This window comes from Balaenoptera acutorostrata, chromosome 11 (genome assembly GCF_949987535.1).
Source record: "Balaenoptera acutorostrata chromosome 11, mBalAcu1.1, whole genome shotgun sequence".
In the NCBI taxonomy this organism is placed as follows: Eukaryota; Metazoa; Chordata; class Mammalia; order Artiodactyla; family Balaenopteridae; genus Balaenoptera; species Balaenoptera acutorostrata.
In genome coordinates, this window is record NC_080074.1 from 96,775,615 (window position 1) to 96,797,158 (window position 21,544).

The 21,544-nt window shown below is 46.7% G+C and overlaps 1 protein-coding gene across 1 annotated transcript; it reads right to left on the reverse strand.

Moving 5' to 3' along the window:
- Positions 1 to 777: 777 nt before the first annotated feature.
- On the reverse strand, positions 778 to 20,922 carry GPRC5A (G protein-coupled receptor class C group 5 member A). Its single transcript, XM_007196048.3, has 4 exons — positions 20,772 to 20,922; positions 4,948 to 5,876; positions 2,079 to 2,137; positions 778 to 1,781 (listed from the first exon to the last, which is right to left on the reverse strand). The coding sequence occupies exons 2-4, from the start codon at positions 5,867 to 5,869 to the stop codon at positions 1,689 to 1,691; spliced, it is 1,074 nt and encodes a 357-aa protein (XP_007196110.1). The 5' UTR covers positions 5,870 to 5,876; positions 20,772 to 20,922; the 3' UTR covers positions 778 to 1,688.
- Positions 20,923 to 21,544: the final 622 nt, after the last annotated feature.

Consider the following 21,544-nt stretch of genomic DNA (forward strand, 5'->3'; position numbering starts at 1 on the left):
GACTTGAATAGTCTAGAAGGATCCAAATCATCATCTGTAATTCCCCTTTTCAATACGAAGCTGGGCTAATGTGAGTGTGAAGTCATATGGGAAACAATCAACTAAATCTCTGTGGAATGTCAATATCCCTAATTCGGCAAGTCATTAATTGCTCTCCAACCTCTCCCCAGAAAACTGGGTTTTCTTTGTGATGAGAAGCCAAGCGTCAGGCTCTTAGGCGGTAACTCCCTAACTCAGCTATAATCTCGTAAAGGTCATTCAGTTTCTGTGCATGGGGATTTATTTTTTTCTTCTTCACCCGAAAGCGAGCTTCAATTGCCCTGCCCCACAAAGCCGTTTCTGGGATTAAGCAAATGATCATTGTTAGGTACCCTTGTCTTTTCCGAGAGATATTATGAACCAATTCTGTCAAATTAGGGATCTGGATTTATCCCCTCCTACAATTAAACCTCAGATGAAACGAGAAACTAACTGCCTTTGAGGTCTCCTCCCTGTCTGACCCGGGCTGCCAAACCCCATTCTGAAGTTGCCACTCCTCTGTTTCCTGGAGCAAAACCTCAGGTCCGTGACCCTTCCCAGCTTCCCCCTCACCTTTGCCGCTCACCCCCAAAACTGGGGAACACACACTTGTCGTCCTTACGTCTGTAAGGAGGAGGAAAGAAAGGTCAAGTCCACACCCAGTGGGACTGAACCTTGAACTTCAGCTCCCACGTGGAGACGAGAGCCTGCGACTCTCCCCGTGTCCGGTGTCCACCACTCACACTGCCACAGCAACAGTCCAAGAGCTGCCACCACACCTTTATTGCATCTCCAGTGAAGAACGGTGAGTAACTTATTTTACAAGGAACGCTCCCCCGTGAGTGGACAATACCCACTTCCAGAACGCAGGGGGTGAACACGGAGTACATCTATTTACAGAGTCTGAGGAGCAAGGGGGTGGGAGAAGAGTCAGTGCCTAGAGCACTGAGCAGAGCTTAGAGCAAGCCAGTGCACACGTTCTCCTGGCAAAGAGAAACTGGGCTTGTCCACGCTGGTGAGGCCTGGAGGGAGATCTCCCGGTGAAGCACAGGGCCAGGAGGTGAGTCTGGGGACCAGTGGTGAGTCTGGGAGTGAATTGGCGCTGGGGACCCTGCTTAGGCAGCATCACAGAGGTTAGCAAATTCCGGGTGACTTTTAGCCTCTCCCATCTGGGCATGAAGGGAAGTGTTGGTAAGTTGGTTTCCAGTGTAGATGTGGGTGGGGTGGTCTGAGAGACAGGCCTTTGCTGGTTTGCTCAGCTTTGCAGCTCTGCTCTGAGCCAAGCAATTCTCACAGAATCAGCCCACAGTTGGAAGAGTTGGCTTCTGAGGCTGAATGAGCCAGTGTGTGGTCAGATGACCAGAGCCTGAGTCACGTGTAAGATGGCAGGGATGGTTACGAGCCACCCGGAGTGGCCCGAGACTCCCACTCAAGAGAAGTAGCCTAGCTATGGGACAAAGGGAACGACTACAGTGGTGCTGAGAACTGTGGTCCCGTCGGCCCTCGTTAACCCCAGAACAGAAGAATCATGGCTGAAGGCTGCAGGGAGGCGAGGTCTTCTTGTGATGTTCTGTACAGCTTCCTGGGAAGACTCAGGATTCAGCCCACATCCCATGAACTCCCCGCTGGCCCTGCTGACTTACTGTGTTCATCCCACCCTTCGGGACGTGTTAACTGACATCTTTCCTTCCTTCATAGTCACTGTAAGGGCTAACCCGAGTCTGGGCCCGCGGAATGGAGTAATCCTTTGGGGAGTTCCGATTCTGAAAAGAAAACATTCATATTCTTCAACCCACTCCACTTCCCGGCCATTTCCACAGCCCTCTGCACTCCAACCTGGGCAGGAGTCTAACTTTCCTTCCCTTCCTCTAAGCCCTCCCCTGCCCTGCACTCCAGTCTCCTGTCCTAACCCCATGAGGCAGATTACAGGAAAGTAGACCCGCGATCCTTTCTAGGTGGCATCTAGGGGCCATCAGAGTGGCAACATCATCTATTCCCAAAGAACAAATGCTCCTGGGGTGCTAACACTGCTGATGAAAAAAGAGAAAGAGCTCATTTACCTGCAGCTGGAAATGGGTGGAGTAGGGGGCATAGAACGTGTCACCTGTCTCTTCAGCACCTGAAACAGACAATGTGGATTAGGTAAATGTCAGGGTCCCCTCCTTGACAGCCCCCACCTGTGCTCGCCCCAGTTGAGTCATTTATAAAGCATGATGCATTATCCCTTTAATTCTCTGTCTCCCTGGTAGATGGTCAGTTTCATGTGGGAGGAGACTGCGTCCTCAAGCGCAGGCACAGAGTCAGCCCCAAACTGGTTGAACAAATGAATAACTAGCCGCGTATAATCACTAGGGAAATGCTTTCCAAAACCTCTCCAGAGCCCTCCTCATCCTAGGACCACTCCAAAAGCACATTTGACACCAGTCTTTTCAGACACAGATCTGGCTGGAGGTGTACCTAGAGAGAATCTCACTGGGGATTTACCCACTTCCTTACCTGCCCAACCAGGGCGGGAAAAAGTCATGATTTTCTTTGTGAAGGGATAGAACCTGTGAGTAATTGTTTTCTATGTATTTAGGGGAAATCAGAAGGATTTTTTTTTTTTTTTCGCCACACCACGCAGCATGCGGGATGTTAGTTCCCCAACCAGGGATGGAAGCCATGCTCCTTGCAGTGGAAGTACTGAGCCCTAACCACTGAACCACCAGGGAAGTCCAAAATCAGAGGGATTTAAACTCAGGAACAGACGAGTCAACACATACGCTCATCATGAATACGATTTAGGGAATTCCCTGGCAGTCCAGTGGTTAGGACTCTGCGCTTTCACTGTCATGGCCTGGGTTCGATCCCTGGTTGGGGAACTAAGATCCCACATGCCGTAGGGCACGGCTAAATAAATAAATAAATACAATGTAAAGCAATCCATTTATTTCCCACCAAATTTACCTGTTCAGTTTACTCAATAAATACCTAAACACCTTCTGTCCGTAAGATATTGTGAGGAATAGAAGGATTCATCAGAATGATTCCTGCCCTGAGGGTGCCGCTGGAGAGTCCGGAATATATGACAGCTACACAAATAACTACGCAATGAGACAGACTCTGATAAGATCATCTCAAAGGTCTAGAGTTAGGCGGGCGGAGCAAAGACTGAGGGAGACTGGGGACTAGGGACTCTGCAAAAGGGCAAGAATAAGGAGGGATACGTCAGGCAGAGGACAGACGCTCTTTGAGCCCGGATACGCAGGCAGGAAATTGCAGGGACTTGGTTTGTTTGAACTGAGAGCACAGCTTCAGGGGTGGTGGGTTCGGGCTGTGAAAAGCCTCACCAAGGATTCGGGAAATGCAGTGGACGCTGGGGCTCCAGTGAGGCATGCGGGCAGGAAGGGGTGGTGGCCAGACAAGCATTCTAGGGAGGGGAAGCTGGCAATGGCCAATAGAATGAAGGGAAACAAGGATTAAAGGAAGGAAGACTAGGGACTTCCCTGGTGGTCCAGTAGGTAAGACTCCAAGCTCCCAATGCAGGGGGCCCAGGTTCCATCCCTGGTCGGGGAACTAGATCCCGCATGCCGCAACTAAAGATCCCGCGTGCCACAATTAAGACCCTGCACAGCCTAAATAAATTAATTAATTAATAATAAGGGAAGGAAGACTAGTTAGGGACCGATAACACAGAGTCCAAGCGTGAGGTGACAGAGTGAGAGTGTCCATTGGGAATGCACAGGAGGAGGTGGGTGGTAAAGTATCCCCTCCGGCCCTCCCCCTCCCTTCACTCTTCCCAGTGCACAGGAGAGGGACCAGGGCTGCAGAGAGAAACACCGGCAAGCTTTGCACTGAAGGCTTCAAAAGCAAAGAAATTTACTAGCTGGAGCTACGAACCTGGCCTTGGAGGTCCCTCACTCCTGTCCCATACCCACTCCCCTCCCCTGATTAGGCCCGGAGGCTGATGTAAACCCAAGAGATCAATGCATAGAGGCGTAGGAACAAAAGCAGTTTCTGGCTATCAGTGCAACCTGGCTGCTCAGGACTCCAGACAAGAGCAAAATTCCCTCCCGTGGGCCACAGACGGGCAATAAAATGTGTCTCTTCAGGCTACATCGAAATCCTCAGTAAATTTACGGAGATTCCCACTGGTTTATGATAAAAGAGCTTTCTCCTCACTCTGTGCTCTGTGGTCACTGCATGGCTGGGTTTTGTGCATTCAAATCTACAAAGCCTCCACATTTCTGGAAGGATTGCCTAGTTGACATTTATAAAGAACACTATCTCACCCACTTGTCTCTGGGAATTTATCTAATCATTCTTTTCCCATTCCTTTGCTCCATCTTGTTTTGATTCAGAGAAATCTACATGGTATTGGGTAGAACATACTAGATAAAGACCACCAAGGCCAGCTTCTAGTTCTACTTGTCTCTAACTAGCTGGATTATTTTTTCTTTTTTTAATTTTTATTCATTTATTTGTTCATTTTTTGGCTGCATTGGGTCTTTGTTGCTGCGCGCAGGCTTTCTCTAGTTGCGGCGAGCGGGGGCTATTCTTCATTGCGGTGTGCGGACTTATTGCGGTGGCTTCTCTTGTTGCAGAGCACGGGCTCTAGGTGCATGGGCTTCAGTAGTTGTGGCACGCGGGCTCTAGAGCGCAGGCTCAGTAGTTGTGACACACGGGCTTAGTTGCTCCGTGGTATGTGGGATCTTCCCGGACCAGGGCTCGAACCCGTGTCCCCTGCATTGGCAGGCGGATTCTTAACCACTGCGCCACCAGGGAGGTCCCTCTAGCTGGATGATTTTAAGTAAGATCTGAGCTGCAGGGACCTTATCTGTTCTATCGGGAGTATGACCTGATAATCTTGCATGTTCCTTACAGTAATAATATCTTATGATTCTTCCCCATTTTCCCATAAGGGATTCTCCACCCAGCCAGGCTCTGTACCTTGAGTGATTCCCTCTTGAGAATAAGCTGTGTTCTCCACACCATAGCTCTGCTTCATGAGCTGAGGTTTACAGAAAGCATCCTCCACAGGGTAATCCATGGGGTTCCGTTGCTTTGTGAGCAGCTGAAGCTCAGGTGCAACATAAGCCAACAGGAAAACCCAGCCATTGGCCACCAAGGCTGAACTGAGGATGGTGTCATCCCACTGGGGGCCAGGGGTGGGAACCAAGAGCAGGCTGATCCACGTCACCCAGATGGCAATGGAGAGGAGCGTAGTGAGGAAGATGTGGGCCCCGTGCCTCTTCCAGCCAGTGAAGGGTCCCCAAAAGGTGAAAGAGGTCGTGAAGAAGGTCAGCGTCATCAGGAAGAAGACATAGATGAGCAGCATGACGAAGTCCTCATTGCGCCGAGGCGGAGGAAGCTCAGAGAAGATGTTGACGTTGGTCCTGTTCATGGTGAGGACCACATACTCGATGGCGATGACATCCTGCACCAGGCTGAAGCCCAGGGCCAGGCCCAGCATCGCCAGCATGGAGAGGGGCTGCCTCCCTTGGACCAGCTTCGTCAGGTTGAAGGCGTGAACCAGGAGGCAGGAGAAGCAGAGGGCAAAGAGGATGCCGAAGAGGAAGAAGCGTGTGGGCCCCGTGCTGCCGTCAAGGCTGATGATGAAGGCGAAGGTGAGGCCAAAGATCCCCAGCACACCCAGGAGAAAGAGGAACTGGGTGGGGAGCACTTTACGCTTGTTGGAGTCCTGCACCTTGCAGATGAAGACCAGGAGGGCGATCATGAAGGCCACCGAGGTCACAGCGCCCACCGCAGCCAAGGCCTCTAAGACGATGCCCCAGGCTGCCTTCCTATCACAGAGCCTGTGGTACCTGGGGTCCAGGCCCAAGCAGCAACCGTCAGGGAGAACTGTGCCCATTCTCGTCCTGCAAGAAAGCAAAGTTGCAGGTGGGGGTGAATCTCCCCACAAACTCAGGCACAGAGGACCAAAAACTATTCGGAAACTATTTTGTATATTTAACCAGGGTTTTTGCCCCTGAACTTACAACGTTAGATCAAGCTACTAGCTGTTCTCCACCTCTCATGGCAAATTCTAAAGGCTGATGAAGGGAAGAAACAATCTCATACCTTCCTCCCCGCAATTTAACTATGTTAATATTTACCCTGAAGCCAGAGGGCCCAGGGCTCTGACAAGGTGTTTCAGAGTCACATCTCAAAAACTACGTCACAAATAACTTGCCAGGGGTCCTGATATGTTTGGCTAGTGTTTCCTTAGGAATTGGTGAACATGGAAATATGTAACCATAAAGTTAACACTTTGGGAATTCCCTGGCTCTCCAGTGGTTAGCACTCAGTGCTCTCACTGGTGGGGTCCGGGTTGGATCCCTGGTCAGGCAACTAAGATCCCACAAGCAGGGCAGTGTGGCCAAAAAATTTAAAAAGTAAACACTTTAAACATAATTTGTCAGTCTCCAGTTTTTTTTCCACCTTGGGCCCAGCCTCAGATATTATTTGTAAGCATCCCATTCTCTCACGGACAAGAGGAGTTATCTGAATCGTAGATTTCTCTGCAGAAGGCCAGCCTTCCCCTCTCAGCCCCTGGGTCCTCTTCCTCAGCTCTGCTGTCACATATTATTTTCCCTTCTTAATTAAGGTTTGTAAGGATGGCTCTGCTAATCCAGAAAAGCAATGGAAGGGGTCTTCCCTGTCATAGGGTTGGCCACACGTTGCGGCTTGTTGGATCTTAGTTCCCCAGCTAGGGATCGAACCCATGCCCTTGGCAATGAAAGTGTGGAGTCCTAACCACTGGACCGCCAGGGAATTCCCCATAGTGAGCTCTTAATTAGCTACCTGTAAGGAGGGATGGCCCGGATGACACAAAAACGGTGGGTGACCCAACAAAAAATATTCCCAATAGCTAATGCTCATTTTTACTATGAATCAGAAACCCTTCTAATCACTTCTCATATATATATTTATTAGTTTAATTTGATAGCAATCCTATAAGGTAAAAATGATTATCCCTATTTGACAGATGAGGAAACTGAGGCAGGGAGAGATCAAGTTATTTGCCCAACATCACACAGCCAGGAAATGGCAGAGGCAGGATTTGAATCCAGGTTTTATCTGGCTCTAGGTGAGGACCCCTGGTCTTAACTACTATAGGTGCTACCTCTCCAGGGAGTTCTAATGGGCCTTAGAATGCAATCTGAGATATTCCCTCCCCCTTCTTTCCCTCATCAGATGCCCCGTAAACCAGCTATTTGTGGTCCTAATTCTACTCTCTTAGTTCAGCCCCACTGACGGATAGGTGCTCCCAGGTGATAGATGATCCACAAAGCAGGTAATCTACTCACCCACTCAGGGATAATCAGAAATCGACTTGAGGTAGAGCAGCTTACTTCCTATACATCTGTCCTTAATCTCCCAGATCTGCTGCCTTTTTTCCTTCCACAACCTCCATGTCAATTTTAGACCCAGCTGATTTCCCAAACCCCATGAAATCGAATTCCTAGGGATTCCGGGCACACGTGGGAAGATGAGTTGGGAAATGGGAAGGGAAAGGAGTTTGTTCCCATATTTCCTCAAAATGGATGATTCTTAAATTCCAAAGTCAGTGTCAGATAAGACGTTGAAATTCAGGACCGCTCTGGTTTTAACAGCTTCTCAACAAAACTATAATTTTTTTCCGAATTATATTACTGTTTATAAGTTTCTATGGCACGATTCTTATTGATTTGTTGTATACTATTTATGCATGTAGTCTTTTTTTTTTTTTTTTTTTTTTTGGCTCTAGCTTTTCTTTTTCTGACAGGATTGCTCACTCAACAGAGAAATCTTTTGAATTGACTAGAAGACAAATATTGCGGGGGCGGGGAGTGGGGGCAGAGTTAAAAGAAGGGAAGGCTCGTTGAGACCCCCTCCATAGAAAAGCACAAGTGAAAGCTCTTGGCCTCTTCTAGTGCCAAATTGGGAGAAAATGTGCATAAAGAAATCAGCAAGAAGAAGACAGCTGGGATTGAGAAGCAGGAAAAAGCAAAAAATATCCAGAGTCCTGCCTCTTTCCTTATAGCAGAAAAAACAGCTCAGAATTTCTGCACCACATACCCATAAATGCTTATAAACAAGATTTCTCAGGCCCTTCACAGCACTGTAGGGGTGCTGTGATCAACCCAAGACAAACAAGAAAACCCTCCCCTCCCCTTCCATCCTGTCTCTTCAAAACCAAATCACAAAATATGACACAAATGAACTTATCCATGAAACAGAAACAGACTCACAGACATAAAGAACAGACTTGTGGTTGCCAAGAGGGAGGGGGTGGGGGAGGGATGGATTGGGAGTTTGGGTTAGCTGATGTAAACTATTATATGTAAAATGGATAAAAAAGGTCCTACTGCATAACACAGGGAACTATATTCAATATCCTGTAATAAATCATAATGGAAAAGAATTTTTTAAAAAAAGATCAAGGACTTCCCCAGTGGCACAGTGGTTAAGAATCTGCCTGCCAATGCAGGAGACATGGGTTCGATCCCTGGTCCGGGAAGATCCCGCATGCCGCGGAGCAACTAAGCCTGTGCGCCACAACTACTGAGACTGCGCTCTAGAGCCCACAAGCCACAACTACTGAAACCCGTGTGCCTAGAGCCCGTGGTCCGCAACAAGAGAAGTCCGTGCACTGCAACAAAGACCCAACGCAGTCAAAAATAAATAAATAAATTTATTAAAAAAAAAAAAAGATCAAATCACAAGACGGAGCACAGCGAGGTGGGACACATAATGAGCAATTGCTGGCTGACTCTGCAGAGCAAACAAGCATCCTCCTCCACGTAGACAGAATTCAAACACCTGCTTCCCTTAAAGATGCAAAATCTGGACTTCCCTGGTGTTCCAGTGGGTAAGACTCCACTCTCCCAATGCAGGGGGCCCAGGTTCAATCCCTGGTCGAGGAACTAGATCCCACATGCCACAACTAAGAGCCCACATGCAGCAACTAAGAGCCCACATGCAGCAACTAAGAGTTTCCATGCCGCCAACGAAGATCCCACGTGCTGCAACTAAGACCCGGCTCAGCCAAAATAAATAAATAAATTTTAAAACAATAACAATAAATAAAGATGCAAAATCATCTCTTCAGTTCAATGAGATAGTTGTGTCCCAGCATTGTTTTATTCACATAGCCATTAGGAAAAAATTATATATATGTATATGCCATATAACACATACATACATATATGAATGACTATTATGTAGATGCTAGCATTTTATATGTGTGGTGTGTTCGAATAAAATAAATAACTTAAATAATTGATGGCTTAAATCCATCTTCCATACTTTGTAATGAAATTTGCCTCTCCAAGCTTAACTTTTTTCTTTTTTTTTGGCCACGCTGGGTGGCATGCAGGATCTTAGTTTCCCGACCAGGGATCAAACCAGTGTACCCTGGAGGGGAAGCACGAAGTTTTAACCACTGGACCTCCAGGGAAGTTCCTGCAAGCTTCACTTTACAATATAGCCATTCATTCAACCAGCACCACTATGTGTCAATCATGTCAGTTACTCTTCTAGATGCTCAATGGTAAAGGGGAAAACAGACATCAGACATGATCCTTGCTGTAGTAGAAGAAGTAGACAGATGGACGTAATCTACCACCACTGCCACGACCTTCCTGTGGCCTTCCCTGGCCAGGGGTCTGTCACCTGCAGTCCACTCCAGGGAAATGACACCCTGGTCATCCCGACCGCATGCAGAGCACAGAGCAAAGAGTGGGTTACGTTCCACCTCCCCAGGGCAGTGCAGAATGAGACACAGGAGGAAAAAGAAAGGCAAATGCACTTCAGATACAGGCAACCCCTGAAATACAAGGCCCCCCAAAGTCTGATACACTTCGCCCTGGGTGGAACCGGACGGGTGGGGGGGGACACGCCCCCTTGTCTATGCTGAGGATGCAGAAGAGGAAGAGCCGGGTCTAATTCAAGGGCAGCGGCACAGGGGAAGGGACCAGGCTCCAGCATTTTCTTCACTCTCCACCTCCCCACCTCACTTCCTCTCAGATTAATCATAAGGGCAGTGTCCAGCTGGAAAGGTATTTCTCTCACCTCCCGCCCTTCCCTGGAAACTGCTCCTTCCCCACCCCTCAGGGCAGTGCTGTTTGTTGACAGGTAGTTGTTATCATAATTACCTGATAATTACAAAGGACTCTGAACCTGATGTCTGTCAGTCTGGAGAGAGTGATGAGGTTCTCACCTAAAGGAAGGTTCTGGTGCTGCACAGAGGGATGGCAGGGCAGAGACCTCCTGCTCCCAGCTTGGACCTCTAGGCCCTTCCCATCTGTGCAGCTGTGCAGGAAGGGTTTGTGTCTTGGGGCCTCCTGGTGCCCACAGACCAGGGTCCGACACTGTAAGCACATAAGGTAGGGGGTCCCTGGAGAAAAAGAACGAGGCATGGCTTTCTTGACATGAGAGAAGCCATTTTTGGCCTAAGTTGTTTTGTGATCTAAGCCTGGTCACAGTGCTTGCCCATGAACAGGTCTCAGAAATTAATGATCTTTTTTTTTTTTAAGATTTTTTTTTTTTGATGCGGACCATTTTTTTAAAGTCTTTATTGAATTTGTTACAATAGTGCTTCTGTTTTATGTTTTGGTTTTTTGGCCAGGAGGCATGTGGGATCTTAGCTCCCCGACCAGGTATCAAACCCGCACCCACTGCATTGGAAGACGAAGTCTTAACCACTGGACCACCAGGGAAGTCCCAGCAATTAATGATCTTAAGGGAACAAAAGAATGCAGAAATAAGCGAGGGTGATCAGGCAAGAGAACTACCAACAGCAAAGATAATAGATCAGTTGTAAAGACTCCCAGTTCTGCTCAAAGATTAGCCTGAAGCACTCAACCACCAGATCAACTGGAGTCTAAGGGGTAATGGTGTTGACCTTTGCTGACCCTCATGACTTAAGTCAACAAAAGCTTGGACTCTGTCGATGCCCAAGCCCCTTCATGAATATGCATGGACCCTTAGCTTAAAACTTCCCCAATTTTGCCATTTGGAGAGACACTGCTTTGGGAAAGATCCCCAGTGTTCTCCTTACTTGCTACAAGTAATGATAAATCCTTCCTTCTCCTGATCTTTGGCTTGGTTGTGTCTTTTGGCTCAACACTCACCAAGAAGTGAATCCAGTTTTCCAAGTAACAACACGAACAATTGACAGTGGGTATGTAGAGGAGAAGAACCCCACTTCCCCCAGTTTCACCTCCACCTCCCACCCCCAATCATGCAAGGGAGATGGAGAAACAGTCCCTGAATTACCTTTAAAACGCTTTTTTTAAAGTAAAAATAGAACTACCATATGACCCAGCAATCCCACTACTGGGCATATACCCTCAGAAAACCATAATTCAAAAAGAGTCATGTACCACAATGTTCATTGCAGCACTATTTACAATAGCCAGGACATGGAAGCAACCTAAATGTCCATTGACAGATGAATGGATAAAGAAGATGTGGCACATGTATACCATGGAATATTACTCAGCCATAAAAAGAAATGAAATTGAGTTATTTGTAGTGAGGTGGATAGATTAGAGTCTGTCATAGAGAGTGAAGTAAGTCAGAAAGAGAAAACCAAATAACGTATGCTAACACATATATATGGAATCTAAAAAAAAAGAAAAAAACGGTTATGAAGAACCTAGGGGCAGGACAGGAATAAAGACGCAGACGTAGAGAATGGACTTGAGGACACGGGGAGGGGGAAGGGTAAGCTGGGACGAAGTGAGAGATTGGCATGGACATATATACACCACCAAACGTAAAATAGATAGCTAGTGGGAAGCAGCTGCATGACACAGGGAGGTCAGCTCGGTGCTTTGTGACCACCTAGAGGGGTGGGATAGGGAGGGTGGGAGGGAGACGCAAGAGGGAGGAGATATGGAGATATATGTATATGTATAGCTGATTCACTTTGTTATAAAGCAGAAACTAACACACCATTGTAAAGCAATTATACTCCAATAAAGATGTTTAAAAAAAAAAAGAATAGGGCTTCCCTGGTGGCGCAGTGGTTGAGAATCTGCCTGCTAATGCAGGGGACACGGGTTCGAGCCCTGGTCTGGGAAGATCCCACATGCCACGGAGCACCTGGGCCCGTGAGCCACAACTACTGAGCCTGCGCGTCTGGAGCCTGTGCCCCGCAACGGGAGGGGCCGCGATAGTGAAAGGCCCGCGCACCGCGATGAAGAGCGGTCCCCGCACCGCGATGAAGAGTGGCCCCCGCTTGCCGCAACTAGAGAAAGCCCTCGCACGAACCGAAGACCCAACACAGCCAAAAATAAATAAATAAATGAATAAAGTAGCTATAAAAAAAAAAAAAAAAAAAAAAAGAATAAATTTTACCAAGATAAAGATAAAAAAATAAAACATGAAAAGATGTTTAAAAAACCCACTTTTTTTAATGTTTGTTTTTATTATAGAAAATTTCAAGCATACTCAAAAATAAAGAGAATAGTATAATGAAGGCTCATCATTTGGTTTCAAAACTTACCACTATTTGCCCTATTTTCCTTCATCTACACCCCCTTCCCACTCACTAGATCATTTTTAATCTAGTGAGAAATCCCAGACATCATTCTGTGCATAAATGCTTCAGTATGTATCTCTAAAAGATAAAACCCTTTTTAACTTAACCCCACTTTAAAAATTAACGATGACCCTTTAATATCAAATATCCAGTTAGGGTTCATAGTTCTCAGTTCTCTCAAACGTCTTTTTTAAAAACTTCTGAGTAAGTGATTTTTTATCTGAGTGACTAATTTTTTTGGAATAATCCTTCCTAATTCACCTCTCAGCCCTCCTCCACCCCTTCCCCAGCATGACAGCGATTTCGCAACGGGTCTGAAGTGTCCTGAGCACTTTGAATTTTGTCAGAGAAATCAAACTCACCAAACGCACTAACAAGCAGGTCTGCACTGAGAAGGCGCTGGGTCACATAGGGAATGGCCCAGATGAGCCACCAGGAAAGTGGCTGGGGACGAAGGACAGGGTTCTGAGAAGCTGAGGGCTTCTAGCAAGCAGGGTTTGAGGAAGAAAAGGGAAGCATCAGCATCTGGGATTAGAAACCGCCAGGAGCTAAAGCGACAGCCTCAGAGAAGAACCTAAGGGCTGGAGCAGGAGAAAATGAAACTGGTGGTCATATGGACATCATAGGACCAGAGTCATAACCAGATTCTTGTCTGGTTAAGTCTGCTCATCACCAGAGTCAAGGGCAGACAGACCTGTGGGAATTCCCTGGTGGTCCAATGCTTAGGACACTGCGCCGTCACTGCGGTGGCCCGGGTTCAATCCCTGGTCGGGGAGCTAAGATCCCACGAGTTGCGAGGCACAGCAAAGACAAAAAAGGGCAGAGAGACCTAGGGTCCAACCAAGAAAGGACTTGCTCCTACAAAGACCAAACGGGGGCAGCCCTGGCCGCGGCTGGGCTCCTGTCTAAGTGACCCCAGGTGTCTTCTGGTAGCTTGGGTCCTGAGCAAGCAGCGCCAGTAAGCAGAAGGATTCACTGGCATCCGGTCATTCACTCCCACTCAGCTCCCTGATTGACTAAACCCTGCGCTCTGGAGGGAGATGGTGAGGTTTCAGCGTGTGCCGCCTCTGGCCTGAGACACGAGAAAGGACTTTGAGTCATGGGGGTGAGACCCTCTTCACTTATTACAGCAGCTGAGCCAACTACGGCCGTCCAATAATCCACCAACACCCACACCCAAGACCCTGATAGCCCTCGGCGCTGCCTTAAGCCCTTTACAGGTAAGCCAAGGCATGACAGAAAGGTTAAAAAAAAAAAACGAGGGAGGAAAGGGAGAAAGGGAGAAGGAAAGGAGAAACAAGAAGAACCAGAAGCCGTGGCTGAGGGAGAGGGGAGGACCGGGAAGGAGGGAGTCGCTGCGCTCAATTCCCAGCCCTGTGACTCCGCCCCTTTAGGAAAGAGGGGTTTCAGCGGCCTCTGTGTGCGGACACCATCTCCTGGAACCTCCATCCTCTCCAAAGCGGGGCTGGGTGCTGAACTAGGCGGTCTGAGCCCATGTCCATTTCCTCTGTTCATCCCTCTGGGGAACTCCTTGTAGACAATTTCCAAATCACTTTCTCCCTCCCCCTCATCCTCCTTCCTGCCCCATTTCCTGTCATTAAAAGAATATGTGCCGCAAACTCCTAACCAAACCCCAGACCAGGGCTGGAGGTGAGGTGGAAGGGTCTGAGTACCGGCTGGGCTCAGGACGCAGGGTGAACGCTCACCTGCCAGACAGAGCCACAGGGGTGCTAGAGCAGGACTGGCCCTAGACTGGCCTTGACACACGGCATTGACTGCAATGCAGGGACAAATGCCAGCATGTGAAGGGTCTCTCAGCTTCTTCTTTGCAAGCTCTGAGACTCCTGTTTCCCCAGAGAGGTGGGGAGGGGTCTGGAGTTACTTACGTCCAGACCTAGTAGGTTGCCTAGCTGACTGTATGCGGCCCACCCCAGATTAGCTGAGCAGGAATTACCCGCGGCCCTGAATCTTGCCCAGAGCTGATCTTATGTTCCTCCTTATGAGATCTATCTCCTTCTGTCATCTAAAAAGAAGAAGACGATACATGTATGACTGATTCACTTTGCTGTACACCTGAAACTAACACAACATTGTAAATCAACTATACTCCAATAAAAAAATATTTTTAATAAAAATAAATGAAAATAAAAAGAAGAGGACGATACTGACCTCTTAGGACAACTGCCTGGGGAATGATATCAAATAACTCAAGTGTTTGTTAAAGCTGGGCCTTCACACCATCCCAAGCCAGGCAAACTGGCAATTTTCTAGCATTTTAATTTTCTCTCTATTCTTGGAATTGCCACATTCAGTCAGTAGTAATAACAATAGTCACAATATAAGTATGATTAAAACTAATGACAACTACTGTCACATACTGAGTCCTCTTATGAGCCAGGCTTGATGCTGAGTGTTTATATGTTTTTTTATGTGCGTTCACTCATTTACATGCTTTTACATCTATTTTCATATTTAATATTCCTACAACCCATTTTATAGGTGATAAGACTGACTCTTGGAGAGATGAAGTTACACATCCAGTGTGAATTAGTTAGGAAGAATATCCCTTTATGAGTAGTCTTAATTAGAATTTAATCTTTTGTTTCATCTCTAAATCACTATTATGCTCTCTGAAACTTTTCTCCCTGACTCCAGCTTCACTCTATTTTTTTTTTTTTTTTTGAAATTGAAGTATAGTTGATTTACAATGCTGTGTTAGGTCCTGGTGTACAGCAAAGTGATTCAGTTATACATATGTATATATTCTTTTTCATATTCTTTTCCATTATGGTTTATTACAGGATATTGAATATAGTTCCCTGTGCTATACAATAGGATCTTGTTGTTTATCCATTCTCTGTATAATAGTTTGCATCTGCTAACCCCAAACTCCCAATCCATCCCTCCCTCACACCCCTCCCCTTGGCAACCACAAGTCTGTTCAAGCCTCTCTCTATTTAAACCACATCCAAGAAGCCTCCAAAATAAGCAATCCTGCATTTGGTCAATCTTCCTGCATTTGCTGTGTTAAGTGTACAAATCATGCAGACTCGCAGACAGAAAGTGTGGCCGCGGCCCCTAGAAGCACCAACAGAGTCACACTGACATACAAACAAGGGTTGCAGAGTGTGCAGGGAATGCTGAGGGCACACGGAAAACAGTGACCCACTCTACCTAAAGCGGTAAAAAAAAAAAAAAAAAGGCTTTAGAGAGGAGACCAGGGGGAGATGAGGCCTGAAAGATGGGCAGGGAATGGTGGGAGATTTTAAGAAGGTAGAACCAAATGGAGCTTAGAAATACAGGCTCGTGGGGAGAGATATCCAGTTTAACTTTGTTAAATCTAAGATGAATTGGGGGGACTTCCCTGGCAGTTCAGTGGTTAAGACTCTACGCTTCCACCACAGGGGGCACGGGTTCGATCCCTGGTCGGGGAACTAAGATCTTTTTTTTTATTGGAGTATAGTTGATTTACAATGTTGGGTTAGTTTCAGGTGTACAGCTAAGTGATTCAGTTATACATATACATATATTCATTCTTTTTTAGATTCTTTTCTCATATAGGTTATCACAGAGTATTGAGTAGAGTTCCCTGTGCTATACAGCAGGTCCTTGTTGGTAATCTGTCTCATATATAGCGGGGTGTGTATGTGTGTTCATGCCAGATTACGCCCTCTTTTTACAGTGGAGGAAATAGAGGAACAGAGACATTAAATAACTTGCCCAAGATCACCTGGCTCTTAGAAGCCAGGCTCCTGGGAGTTCCCTGGTGACCCAGCGGTTAGGACTCAGCACTTTCACCGCCATGGCCCGGGTTCAATCCCTGGTCAGGGAACTGAGATCCCGCAAGCTGAGTGGCGCAGCCAAAAAAAATTTAAAATAAAAAATAAATAAAAGCCAGGCTCCACGACACCAGATTGTGCTGACCCTGCGTGCTTGAACATGTGAGCCTGAGGCTCAGGAGAGGTTTGGGCTATGAGTACAGATGGGGGGGTCACGGGCTCATAGCAGGTATCGGAAGGCTTTGGAGGAGACCAGATCACAGAGGAAGCATGCACGGCAGCAAGAGGGCCAAGGACAGAACCCTGGGACACCGTCTCATGGAAGCAGGAGTCAGCAAAGGTTGTTCAAAAGAAACTGCCAGAGTTAGCACAAGAAATAAGCCCGGCTGGTTTCTTAGAAGTCAAGGAGCAGTTTCCCAAAGAGTGGTTGATGGAGTTAAATGCTACAAGGGCAGCAAAGAAGAGAAGACGTGGGAAGGAATCTTTGGGTTTAGCAATTTAAAAGCATATCAAAAGAAAAATAAAAAAATAATTCAAAGCATATCAGCTCCTTTCTGTCTGTTACAACAGATTCAGCCTCAGTGTGAGCTTCAAGGCTTTTCTCCAACTGGTCCTCCCACCCACTTCTTCCTGGTTTCCTAACTCCCCTCCCCACATCTATGCAAGGTAAGCAAAACTTCCAAGAGTATTTTCTATCTGGAAGGGAACTGGGGCTCATCTAAGACCCTCTCTTACAAAGTCGCTCTTTGCCTCATCACATGCATTATTCTCCTTGCCAGAAAGGCCCTTCTCCTCCTAGCCACAATTCATGTACCATGTTTCTTAGAAACTTGACCCAAAACTTACCTCTACCTTGAGGGTTTTTTAATTATTAGTCCCATCTCATTCTAAATTTGTAGATCTCTTCATAGTTTTTACAATTAAGAATTTCTCGGTGCTCAAGTTTTTCCATATATATGTCATATATTATACATTAATATCAGTGCTAACTCACCTATCAGATAACAAGCTTCTTAAGGAAATAGAGCAAGTCTTCTATTTGTTGGTATCTCCCTATGTGCTCTGCACAGTGGTTGTTGAGCAAATGTTTTGGACTAAAACTGAGTGTGAATATAACTCAAAGCAAGTTATTCATTAGCAAGTGTGAGTAATGGGGAGGAAGGATTTGGGGAGCTGAATATGTGCTGATGCTAATCCTTATATTTTTATCTAGGCTGAGCTCTAAGACGAGGGTGGAGTCCCACAGAAATTTCTCTGCCCTAGGTGAAGGATTAGCTGTAAATGGAAAGTGTCTACAGGGAAATCTCCAGGATCCCCTCTTCTGGGTAAGCCATCCAGATTCTGAGGACATAAAAGTGATGCATCGTGGCAACAGCTTATGAATAACATCTGAATAACATCACTGAGTTGAGTTTCTATGTAGTAACTGGGAGAAAATAAATCATCATTCCACCACAGGCAGATCTAAACAAGTATAACAACGGTGTTCATCCCAATTTATTCACTTTTGGAGGTATTACCGTCTTCCTCTGTTCTAAACAGTGCATGTGAACTTTAGATAAATTACTGAAATATAAAATAAAATACTGGAAATCCCCTTTTTTAACTTAAGATTTTGAGTGAAACTACTAAATCTCTTAGGCCCAGAATTTTAAGATATGAAATTTCCAGGAAATAGGTGGATAAAGTGAAGGCCTCTACTGGTATACCGCCTCAAAGCTCTCAAAGACACCTTCTTTCAAGTATTTTATTTCAACATATGAAGGTAACATATTTATGTTCCCAAGCTAAACTTATCTCTCCTTACAAGCCTTTATTTCTAAACCCTGAGAATGGTACTACCATACACTCAGTGTATCTAAAAATACAATATAGACTATCTAATGTGGGGGAAGATAGAGAGAGCAGACCACATGGCCAAAAATTAGATGACAATAGCAAGCAACTATTATTACAATAAATGTAAATGGTAATTTTTTATTTTGAAAAGACTAAATTAAACCATATTATACCTATAAGAACCTCACCTAAAACAACGAGATTCAGAAAAGTTGAAAGTAAAAGAAAGGAAAAAATGAAAATAAGTGCAAAAAAAAGCAACAATAACAGATATGTTTATTTAGCAAGTATTATGTATCAAGTACAAAGTTAAATAATAGCTTGCTCAAGGTAAGAAAATTAAGTAAGAGTTGAGTTATTAATATCACACAAAGTTTAGTCAAGACAAAAAGCTATTATACTGACCTAAAAGCTTTTTTTATAATAATTAAGAATACTCCACATTGAAGATACAACCATCATAAACTTCTATGCACTGAATAATACAGCACCAAAATACCTAAAACAAATCTACCAGAAATACAAGGAGAAATCAAAAGAAATACTATAGTTACAGAAACTTTAATACTTCTTTATCAGTCTTCAGCAGATGAAATAGAAAAAGCAAATAGTAATATGGTAAATTTTTATAAATGTTCTATGGATCCTTTAATATGCTCTATCTTCATATTTTATTAGATCTCTACTATTAATCATGTAATTCAGATCCTCTATATCTGTGATCAGCAAACATCTTTTGTAAAGGACCAGATAATAAGGAACTTAGGATTGGCAGGCCATTTGTTTGTAGCTGAGAGCAGTCATAGATGATACATAGACAATGAGCATAACTGAGTTCCAATAAAACTTTATTTACAAAAACAGACTGTGGGAAGTGTTTAGCCAGGAATCTAGTTTACCAGTCCTCTCTATATGATTTCTTTTATTGAAGTGGTCATGGAATGTTTACAAAAACAGCATATTTTAGACCGCACCAAAAAAAAAAAGTCTGAAATAAGAAATGTACAGGAATGTACATAATGCACAGAAATGTATATAATCTGACCACAGGCAATAAAAATAGAAATATAAGTAGAAACAAAAACACCAAACTACTCAGAAAATTTGAGACTCCTCAAGCAAAATTATTATTTGATTCATTGTTTTTAAAGGCCCTATCATACCAACATATCATTTCCTGCCCATTTCCTCAGCTCAGTCTGTGGATTTTTAAATAGCAGTGGACCTGAAGACAAACCCCCAGAATGAGAATAAAATCACAGTCAAAACTCTTCTTCACGCCCTCTTACCTTCAATTCCCACTAAGGAGTGGAATACAAAGAAGCAGGCTCCAATGAGGACGCCCAAAGAGACACATACAGATAGAGAAGGGCTAGAATCTCAGCCCTGGGAAGGAGCTGGGGGCCTTTCCAAGATCCCTTAGGAGGAACTCAAGGCCCAGCCCAGGCCTCCTCACAGCTACATGGCCTGCAGAGCTGGGGTGAGAAATCAGGCTTCCTGACTCAAGGCTAAGAGCACTTCCCAGGAATGTTAGCTCCTTCTGAGTTCTGCTCATTCCCATCTGCCCTTGGAGCACCCACCTACGTCTCCACACCCCAGAGGAGCCTCTTTCCTGGGTGACACCTCTGCTGACCCTCCTTCCCCCCGCATTTCTTCCCTCTCCTAGGAGAAGCCAGCACACAGACCGGAGGGCGGAGTTCTGACCCCCCATCCTCACCCCTCCCCAGGCCCCTTGTATCTGAAGTGGCTCAAGTATTCCCCTTCAGGAATGAGCCCACAGGCCTAGCTGATTCAACCAAACCCTTCAACAGGTGTGGCATTTACAAAACCCTCAGAGGCAAAAATCAGTCTGTAAAGAAGTCAGGAATGGAAAGTCCTTCAAATTCCTTGAACCTGAGCTGCCTCCGCTTCCTTCCCCCGTGGATGTTTAAGGGACCATCTTGGACAGTTTGGGCCCATTCCCGAGTCCCATCTGGTTGGTGCCTGAAGGTGGGCTATTACTGGACATTCAAATGGACATTCAGCCCAGGGATCCAGAGCAACTCAAGGGACAGCAGAGGAGGGAATGCTGCAGAGCTGAGGGCCACACTCACGTCAAGAGAAGGGATGGCTTCTAGAATCTACTTCCCAAAATTCAGAAGGGCACACTTGTCGTGGAAGGACAAAATAAATGGACACTTTATAGTACCTGGGTAAAGTAGCAGTGGTCACCATCTCCTTCTTCCTGCCCACCCAACCAATTCCCTGTCATTCCTCTAAGATCTTCCTCCTTCTTTTCTCTTCCCCTAGACTGACCCCAGAACTGCTCACCTGCCTGGCCGGGATTCCACCTACTCAGTTTGTTCAATGTGTCTGAGCAGAAACTATTTATCCTGATTATCTTTTTGCTCTCTGCCTCTTAGCCTGGGAAGCCTGGGATGGGGGTGTGGGAATCTGAGTTGAATTAAACTACAGGAATTCCTTTCCTGGGATTGTTTTTTGCTCCGAGCCAGCTGTAGTCTATTACCGGGGTTTCTTTCCTCTCGTATCCCCTCTCCCAGCGCCGCTCTCCCCGCCGCGCGTCCCCCCTGGAGGATTTCAATCCCGAGGCCGGGCGCGCTCTGTGCGCAGTGCGCCTCACTTACCCTGCTACCTTGGCTTCGGCGAGTGAACTTGGCGCTGCTTCCCACGCACAGAGGCAGCACAGGAGCCCCTCGGTGCTAGCGGAGCCCGCGGGCAGCAATCCCGCCCTCCCGGCGCGGAGCAGTTATAAAGGCGGCTGTCGCCGGAGGGAGGAGGGAGAGAGGGGGTGAGCAGAGGCACGAGGGGCGGGGTAGGGTCAGGGTGGGGTGGAGTAGGGGGAGAGGACACGCCTATTCCAGTTCCACGGCACTGCGTGCTGTTATGAAAATAAAGTCCCCGTGCCAGGGAATGAGCCAAAAGCCGCCTGACGTCAGCGGCACAGTCACCCTTGAAGTAGGTGGTGGTGGTGATGGGAGGGGGCACCCAAGGCACCCAACCCGCCCCACCCGGCGCATCAGCAGCTCAGGACGTCCCAGGGCGCGGGGGTAAAGAAAGGAGTCAGAGGGGACTGCTCAGTGTCCGTCCTGCCAGCTGTCACCCCCAGGAGGGAGTCACACAGGCCCTTGCTCCGGGCACTCCCGTGCGCCCAGGGCAAGGGCTAGACAGCTCGCAGCGCCTGAGTGATTCCTGGGTCCTGGGACCCCTGGGAAGCTAGGCCCGGGAGAGGAGGAGCTGGCCACCCTCTCGGATCTCCTCAGCCAAGGCAGGTGAAGCCAAGGAAAGCCTCCTCCCTGGTCCCAGAGTCAGCTGTGCAATTCCGCCGGTCAGAGCTGTCCCCAGACGGGCACCGTGAAGGCTGCCCCAGTGCGGAGAGACGGGGAGACGGTTCCCTCCC

Excerpts from the sequence above, each read along its gene's own strand:
- GPRC5A (XM_007196048.3), bottom strand. The coding sequence starts at position 5,869 with ATGGGCACAGTTCTCCCTGACGGTTGCTGCTTGGGCCTGGACCCCAGG. Across the intron at positions 2,138-4,947 it reads TCAAGAGGGAATCACTCAAG|GTGCTGAAGAGACAGGTGAC; the intron begins GTACAGAGCCTG and ends TGTCTGTTTCAG. Across the intron at positions 1,782-2,078 it reads CCACCCATTTCCAGCTGCAG|AATCGGAACTCCCCAAAGGA; the intron begins GTAAATGAGCTC and ends TTTTCTTTTCAG.